General features: G+C 46.4%; 1 protein-coding gene across 1 annotated transcript; it reads left to right on the forward strand.

Annotated features, from left to right (window-relative positions):
• Nucleotides 1-307: 307 nt before the first annotated feature.
• On the forward strand, nucleotides 308-4,620 carry FZD7 (frizzled class receptor 7). The gene is made up of 2 exons (XM_064160861.1): nucleotides 308-3,237; nucleotides 3,811-4,620. Exon 1 carries the CDS (start codon nucleotides 1,029-1,031, stop codon nucleotides 2,751-2,753), a length of 1,725 nt encoding a protein of 574 aa, XP_064016931.1. The 5' UTR covers nucleotides 308-1,028; the 3' UTR covers nucleotides 2,754-3,237; nucleotides 3,811-4,620.
• The last annotated feature ends 4,362 nt before the right edge of the window (nucleotides 4,621-8,982 follow it).

Consider the following 8,982-nt stretch of genomic DNA (forward strand, 5'->3'; position numbering starts at 1 on the left):
TACTCGGGGTGTGTTTTTTTTATCCTTTTTTTAATAACTCTGGGCACGGGCAGCTGTTTGCATTTTCAAAGCCTGTTCAGAAAGCAGGCAGTTAATTTTAGCGTGCTCGGGCCACCCTGGACGCAGTGACTGGGCTCCCCCGCCCTTCTCGGCTCCGCCCCACAAGGCGAGGGGGAGCAGAGCAGGGGGCCCGGCGGGGACCGGACAAAAGTTGTTAGCAACTTTGTGTGCACCCCCGACGCGGGCTCCGCCCCTGCCCCGCCCCCCCGCGCCGATTTGCCATGGGGCGCCGCACGGCCCCGCCCCTGCTGCGGTTAGTGAATGGGCCGGCGGCGGGGGCGGGGCCGCGCTCGCTCCTATATGTGTCTTTTTTCTTGTCTTTTTTTTTTTTTTCCCTTTTCCTTTTTTTTTTTTTTTGTGCGGCGGTAGCCGTGGGCCGGGAGCGGCGGTGCGGGCGGAGCCAGGCCGGGCCAGGCGGGAGGCGTGCAGCTGCCCCGGACACACAGCCCGCAGCGGCGCCCGCCGGGAGCAGAGCCTAGTCGAGCCGCGGGCAGGATCGCGCAGTAATTGGATTTTAAAAGTTATTTAAGCCCCGGAGTAAAATACACAGCTCAGCCGGGCGCGGTAATAATCCATTTAGCCGTAACCTAAATCTCCGTCTCCGGGACCGCGCGGCCGGCCGGGGAGCATCGCCACCACCTCGTCCGCCACTACGCGTCTCTGCGCGGAGCTGGCCGAAGACGTCGCTGGGCTACGCGCTCCTCTCTTGTCTCGCTGCCGCCTTCTCTGGCGAGAGCAACTCCACAAACTTTCGCCGAGTGAAGCGCTGCCGCTGTGCCAGCACCGACCCTTCGGCGCCGAGGAAGACAGTCGCGGAGGTTCAGCGCGGAGCCACGTTCCTCCCGTCACCGCGCTCCTACCCCTTGGAAGGGACCCTACTGCTACTCTTTGGGTGGCACCCTCATGCCCCTGGGGCATTGCACCGCCCGGCTCTGAAGGATTCACGCAGCTCCTCGACCGCTCCGGCGATGCGGGCTGAAGGAAGAGGGGAACGCGGCGGAGGAGCGGCCGCTGCCGGCTGTCCCTTGCTGGGTCTGGCCGCGCTGTTAGTCGCTCTGCTGGGGACTCACGCGGGCGTGGCCGCGCAGCACGGCGAGAAGGGCATCTCCGTGCCGGACCACGGCTTCTGCCAGCCCATCTCTATCCCGCTGTGCACGGATATCGCCTACAACCAGACCATCCTGCCCAACCTGCTGGGCCACACTAACCAGGAGGACGCGGGACTGGAAGTGCATCAGTTCTACCCACTGGTCAAGGTGCAGTGCTCCACTGAGCTCAAGTTCTTCCTCTGCTCAATGTACGCGCCAGTCTGCACCGTCTTGGAGCAGGCCATCCCACCCTGCCGTTCTCTTTGCGAGCGGGCCCGCCAGGGCTGCGAGGCCCTCATGAACAAGTTCGGCTTTCAGTGGCCAGAGCGGCTCCGCTGCGAGAACTTCCCCGTCCACGGTGCGGGCGAGATCTGCGTGGGCCAGAACACGTCTGATGCCCCGCCAGCGCCTGGCGGAGCAGCAGGCCGGGGGGCTACGGCCCACCCCACGGCTGGCTACCTTCCGGACTTCCTCACCCCGCCGCAGCCCCCATCCGGCTTCTCCTTCTCCTGTCCCAGGCAACTCAAAGTACCACCTTACTTGGGCTACCGGTTCCTGGGGGAGCGGGACTGCGGTGCTCCATGTGAGCCAAGCCGGCCCAACGGGCTCATGTACTTTAAAGAAGCTGAGGTGCGATTTGCCCGTCTGTGGGTGGGTGTGTGGTCTGTGCTCTGCTGTGCCTCCACCCTCTTCACTGTGCTCACTTACCTGGTGGACATGCGCCGTTTCAGCTACCCAGAGCGGCCCATCATCTTCCTCTCCGGTTGCTACTTCATGGTGGCAGTGGCCTACGCAGCAGGTTTCTTGCTGGAGGAGCGAGTGGTTTGTCTGGAGCGCTTTTCTGAGGATGGCTACCGCACCGTGGCCCAAGGCACCAAGAAAGAAGGCTGCACCATCCTCTTCATGATCCTCTACTTTTTTGGCATGGCCAGCTCCATCTGGTGGGTCATCTTGTCCCTCACCTGGTTCCTGGCTGCTGGCATGAAGTGGGGCCATGAGGCCATTGAGGCCAACTCCCAGTATTTCCACCTTGCTGCCTGGGCTGTGCCTGCTGTCAAAACCATCACCATCTTGGCCATGGGGCAGGTGGATGGGGACGTACTCAGTGGGGTGTGTTATGTGGGTATATACAGCGTGGACTCGCTGCGGGGCTTTGTGCTGGCTCCCTTGTTTGTGTATCTCTTCATTGGCACTTCCTTCTTGCTTGCTGGCTTTGTGTCCTTGTTTCGCATCCGCACCATCATGAAGCATGATGGCACCAAGACAGAGAAACTGGAGAAGCTGATGGTGCGTATTGGCGTCTTCAGTGTCCTCTACACAGTACCTGCTACCATTGTCCTTGCTTGTTATTTCTATGAGCAGGCCTTCCGTGGCACCTGGGAGAAGACATGGCTCCTCCAGACCTGCAAAACCTATGCTGTGCCCTGTCCCAGTCACTTTGCCCCTATGAGCCCAGACTTCACTGTCTTCATGATCAAGTACCTCATGACAATGATTGTTGGCATCACGACTGGCTTCTGGATCTGGTCGGGCAAAACCCTGCAGTCCTGGCGACGCTTTTACCACAGACTCAGCACCGGCAGTAAAGGCGAGACTGCGGTATGAGATCCTCGTCCCCTCTGACCACACACACACAAACAACACGAGTGATACTCGGCAGAAGAGACAGCAGTGGCTCCCTGAAGAGGGAGGAAGGGAGGGTTTCCAAACTTTTAATCCTCCTAGAGGGTTTGGAAAAAAATAACCTTTGCATAAAGGTTAAGATGGACTATGCCAAGTAGTGCTTATGCCCAGCTAAGTGGAAAAGCACAAAAAAGAGGCTGCTGCTGGGATGCGAAAGTCCTTCACTCTCAAGAAGTCCCATACTTCTCTTACCTCCTATCCCTGTGCAGGAAAAACAACCCTAACCCCACTAAAACCATCCTGCCTTGCTTTGGACGGTGGTGAGAGAGAAACGACCAGATCTGTTGAGCTGCCCGTGCTGAGAAGTAGCCAAACGGTCTCTGAATTGCTGAGGTCGAACTGCAGCACAGAGCAGCTCCGAGCCTGAGCTCACTGCCTGCTCCTTCCAGCTCGGCGGAGCAATCACGTGAGTATTGCACACCCAGCTAACGCCCGGATCGTGTGCTGGGGAGATGCCTCTGTTCTCTCCACTCAAGTCCCTTTTTACCTCGGTGATACCTGTTGTAATTGTTTCGAAGTCGGCCCTCAGCCTGTTGTTCTTGCTTCTGTGGGGAAGGAGAGGGCTGCTGTACCATACTCTGAAAATAAATGACTTGTTGCTTTTCAGCAGAAGGCTTTTCCCCCTTTGTTCTAGAAGACAAAAGGGGAAGGAGACATATCTTCTATGTAGAAAGGCATAAGCATGAGATCGATTTTTATGGGCAGACTAATAAAAATAGTCGAGGTTCACTCTTGGATGTGAGAAGCTTGCAGAACAGAAACCAAAATCCAGTTTACGAAAAAAGGAGGAGGCAGGATGTTTTCCTGTCATTCCCGTCATTTCTGCCATTTCTAAGCTGAAGGAAATGCAAGACTTAGAGGGCAAGAAGAACATAACTGGCACCTGCCAAAACAAGAGCCATTAAAAGATGTAATGTAAAGATACAACTTTGTTTTTTTCTTTCTTTCCCATAAACCTGCTTTGTCTCCTGCTTTGCAGTGAGCTCACTGCAGGTAGGGTCAATACACAGCTGGCTTCTGGGGACAGGATGAATCCTTTTGACTCGCGATGGACCCTTTGCAGGCTCCTCAAGTTCCCTGAACTGCATAGCAATGACTTGTGGTGCGGGAGGGGACTGAGATTTAAAAGCAAACAGTTGCTGCAAGTGAGGGGCCTTCTCGTTTTACCTAAAACAGAGCTGGTTATGTTTCCAGTGATCATGTCTTGGAAGGAAAGACATTCAGAAATCATCAGATGCATCATCGTCTTTTTGAAATGTGACAGATTTTTTTCTATTCTCAATTTTTTGTTGACTTGTTCATATTTTATTTTTTGCATACTACTTTACCTTTATATTCACTGAAGGGTTGTTTTTATAAGTATATGTGTGCGTGTATATTCTTGCCTAAGGACAAAGTATGAAATTGTGGATTTTTAGCAACTCTCCCACCCTATAGCTGCTCTTCATTTTTAGGGGGAAAAGTGTCTGGAATGAAATGTAAAATTAAAAAAAACCCCTCAGACTGCTGCGGAGAGTGTACCAGTAGTCTGGCCATGAGGAATGGGCCTATCAGCCAACTTCGGTAGATCTGATTTCAAACGTGCAGGGCTTGGGGTTTTGTCTTTTATAATGTGCACGTGGAAGAAAAAGATTTTAAAAGTGTAAGACAAGTGCAGTATGTATATTTTGTAAATCCCATTTTTGTAAGAAAATATGTATTTATGTTTTTACTTGATTTTTGAAGGTCTGTATGAGGCCCTGCTTTATCCCATGTACAGATCACTAAATAAATAATTTTTAATACGAGAGCTCCAATGAAGTTCTTTCAGTCTTTGACCAGGGGGCAGATTAAAAAGGGGGGCACAGTTCTGCGAGAGCTGCATCTCCCACAAAGCAGGGAGAGAAGACACAAGACTTTTGCATAATTACGCTGGTCAAAAACTTATTTATGACTTGAAATTGTTTTTTTTGAGTATCAGGTCCTCACAATAGATCACATACTGAGGCCATTTCAAATGTTTGCCCTCAACTTGAGGTACCTGCATCCTAGCCAAATTCCTCCAGGCTCTGCCTCTCACTGAGAGGAAGCTGATAAACCAGTTCCTTATCTAAAAAATAAGGATAATGCTGTCTTCCCATTCCAGAGAGATTTATGAGATTGAGAACTAGAGAGTGCTACAAGTGCTGTAAATTAAATCCTTGCCTTGGTGTGTTGAGTATTTTAGAGAAACACTAAGGACTAGGTCCTTTTCAATAGCTTTTGAAGGGCAGTGTTTTGGACTGGCTGTTTTCCTCCCCCACCACCTTTGTTATGTCCAGTTTTGTTCAGGTGACTTTTACTTTAATCTTAATAGCTAGCCCAAAGCCTGTGTTTATGCTCATCACAGTCATTTGAAAGCTGATATCTTCCATGGAATGGTCTATTTAATTTCATTTTTTAAACTGAAATGAATGTTTAGATCTCAAGCTGTGCTGGTACAATCATGGAAAGTGCCCCAGCTAACAGAATTTTACACACCTGTGAAATTATAGTTCCAGCTTTTCTCTTGCAATGATTTCAGCCCTTCCTTTGCCTTAAACTACGACTATACTCTAAATTTACACTGTAGTCTACATTTTCATGAAAAACACATAAACACCGTTTAAGTTTCTGAGACATTTGTGCTGCTTTCTACAATAAAGTATTATTTTAGGCGAGTTAATTAGGAGGCTTTAACAGTTATAAAGTTCACTAGTAGTAGCAGCAACTGAATGTCTCCACAGAAAAAAGTGATTTTGTAATAAGGCAGTGTTTGTTTGGGTTTATATTTGGTGGAATACCCACATCAGCATTGATGTTTTTGTCTAAGTACTTCACCCGCAACTTCACTTGCTTTGCATGCAAGTGAAAAACCACACATCTCTCTGTTCACCAGCTGGCAACAGTAAACAAGTATAATTTCACATTGTTTTAGAAACCAAATTACTAGCTTGTATCTTAAATAGTTGGTTTTTTTTTCCTCAATCCTATTTCACTTCCATCCAGACCTTACAGGTACTTGATATATACACCCTGTTCTCTGTACTTGCTGTGTATATCTGTTATTTCTTACCACCACAAATACAGCTGAAAGAAATTTAGTTTTTTGCTTGGAGAAAAAAAGATGACTCTGAATCTTTCAGCACTGTGACTGTTCATTGAGATAGACCATTGCCAAGACTGTTCTATATAAACCAGGATAATTGTTTCATGCCAACAAGACCGTGTGGTTTTGGCAGCTACAGCACTGCACAGGATAATACAGGATTGGGAGAATAAATACAGCACAGGGCAAACTCCCAAATGCCCCACATAGAACTGACACATTTTGACAAAAATGGTGCCCAAACTATAAACTTAAAATATGTACAGCAGAGTTTAATGCTGCTTAGACAACCAGTTTGCACCACAAAAAAAAAAAAATTGGGGAGAGCTTTGATGTTGTTTGAACTTGAGGTCCAAGGTTGTATGCTTGGGGTGGCTGGACATTTGTTGTCTCAAAACCGTATCAGTGAAGTAAGGCACAGCACTTTCTCCCGATCTAGGTAAATACTGAGCTCAGACACAGCATTTCTACAGCTGTAGCCAAATGGAATTCTACTGAATGATGCACAGTGAGAACAGATAGACTCAAACAGGGTCATAAGGGCATACTCCTCTACATTGCTTGCTCCTCTCTGTACAACCAGCCTAACCATGCTAGGAAACTATGGGATAAATGAGGATATGGATAAAACACAAGAACAAGCAGGGCCTATAGTATATTTTTAAATAATAGTTGTAAATTAGAGGGGATCACATATCCATACTAGTCAGGAAATTTTGCTATTAACAACTGGTTCAGTTATAAATCCCTCTCACCCCACAACCCAACACACACACACACAAAAAAACAAAAAACAAAAAAAACCCCAACCAAACAAAAAAAACCCAAAACAACCAAACCACAAAGCCAAACAAAAGACAAAACCCAAAAACATAAGTTAAGAGTTTTTATGGAAGGCTGTCAAAGAGAGCTACTTCCAAAAATATTTACCTAAAGGACCAATCAGATCAGTCAGTTGCCTAACGTGGCTTCCTTTCTATGTAGTGTGCATGTGCACATGTGCAGCCTAAGTGCACGTTAGTGTAACAGCTACACGCTGCAACTACAGGTAAATGTCCCATCAAAAAAAATCTATCAAAGACAGAAAATCAAAAGGCCCTTGCCCAGTGCAGTTGTCTGCTGATTAAATACCGATGTTAATTGCAATAGTCTACTTGGACCCCGTTTCCCATGTTTGTGGTGGTACTTGTGTGAGTTCTGCATTGCTCAGAACTTTCACATTCTCACAGAAAATGAAACAGTTTATAAAAGGAATGAAAGGCTGTGATATGTATATATAATCTATAGGGCTATTTTTAAAGAAAAAAAAAGATTTTTTTTGGGGTGTGTGTGTGTGTGCTAGTTCAAAGCCAGCTTTGATTATCTAAAGCAAAAGTCAGCCTTTAGAAAGTATAAAAAATGTAAAGATGGAATCTTTTTTATTTAATCCATGATGAAAGGATAATTTCTTATTTATAATGCTCTTGCCTCTCACTTTTTTCTTTTTTTTTCTTTTTTTTTTCTTTTTTTTTTTCTTTTTTAATTAACGGCAAAATGTAGACATTTCAGGCAGCATTTCCTCCTAGCCTTACTTTACCAGATGTGCAAAGCAGCATTCCATTAGGGCCAACAGCCAGTAGAAAGGGATGTCATTTGACACCCTTACACAACTACGCATACCAGGCTGGAATTGAGCGGGATTACGCGAGCGCATAGAAAACCCTTCTAGAGGAAGGATTCGCTCACACTGCTTTTCTTTACACATTCTGCTCTACGAAGATAGTAAATCAGGTACTGGATTTGCACAAACAACCTTTATGATGGCTACGAATTTCAGGCACAAAGTAAATAAAGGCAAAGGTCTGGCCTCACTAAGGCAGCTTGTAGCAACCAGGGGAAGAGACTGAAGTGCATCCATTTCCAGGACTAAACAGTGCCTGTGTCTGAACCCTTGTTCCCCTTCTAAAGCAGGGTCAAGAGGTGGGCTGGGTTTCCAGATCCTCGGCCAAATCCCATGGCACCTTTCTGCTTTTCCTGTAGGGCAAACCAAAGTCCTGCATCTAAACTTCACAAGATTTAAAAGTCTATACCTTACAGTTACTGTGATCTGGAAAATTCTCTTTCTTGCAAGAAATCCCATGTCTGCAAGGGTGAATTAATTAGTGGATAGTTTTGCTTTCTTATGAAGGCATGGAACTTTGTATCACTGCCAACAGGCAGGAATCTAATTTTCTATCTTTCAGACTCCTTAACTTTTTTGCTCTTTGACTAATAGAGCTGACATTGACGGAGCTAACACTTTTAACTCCATGTCTCTCAGTTTGCTAAAGTATACTTAAAATTTTACAGCACTGAATTCTGTATCAAATCTGAATCAATACTTTTCAATATGAGAGCTGAGAATAAAAATTTATCAGAAAATAACCTCAAGAGGACTCAGCAATTTCACTTAAATGACCTTTCCATTTTGCTATCAATTTTCATTAAGACTGACTTTGTTTTAAAAGTATCCTTTGGTCAGCATTTCATCAGTGGCCTCAGACTTACTACTTGAAAACAGACATTAAAGGTGTAATAATGACATATGCACATAAAAATAAGCCTGTGAAGGACTGTGCCCTGATAAGTGTTATTTTCACAATCTCCACAAACTCTCAGTGTCATCCCTGGCTGCATCTTACTTAGCTGGTAAAGTTCTTTGTGTCAATACCAGCCTATCTTTTTTGTTCTTAAGTGTAGTTCTGCACAATGACATTTTCATTAGCAAATGAGATGTAGTGTGTGCCAGCAGACAGGGCACCAGATTAGGGGTCAGGAAACTGTCATACTTTTCCCAGACTTGCCCATGGTCTGCAAATTCTTCCAATCGTCCTTAACTCTATTTCTTTTCCAGCCCTTCTCCAAATAGTATCATGCTATTTGGGACAAACGTCTCTATTGTCCCCATATGTGTATTGGTACTGTTCCCATCTTGCTTAAACCCTGATCTTGAGGGGGGCCTCTCAAGATCTGGCACAATGCAAGAGGTTCCAATTAAAAATAATTGATCATTAAGAGGCAGAGAAT

This window comes from Pogoniulus pusillus, chromosome 2 (genome assembly GCF_015220805.1).
Source record: "Pogoniulus pusillus isolate bPogPus1 chromosome 2, bPogPus1.pri, whole genome shotgun sequence".
NCBI classification, from domain to species: Eukaryota; Metazoa; Chordata; class Aves; order Piciformes; family Lybiidae; genus Pogoniulus; species Pogoniulus pusillus.

Excerpts from the sequence above, each read along its gene's own strand:
- FZD7 (XM_064160861.1), top strand. The coding sequence starts at position 1,029 with ATGCGGGCTGAAGGAAGAGGGGAACGCGGCGGAGGAGCGGCCGCTGCC.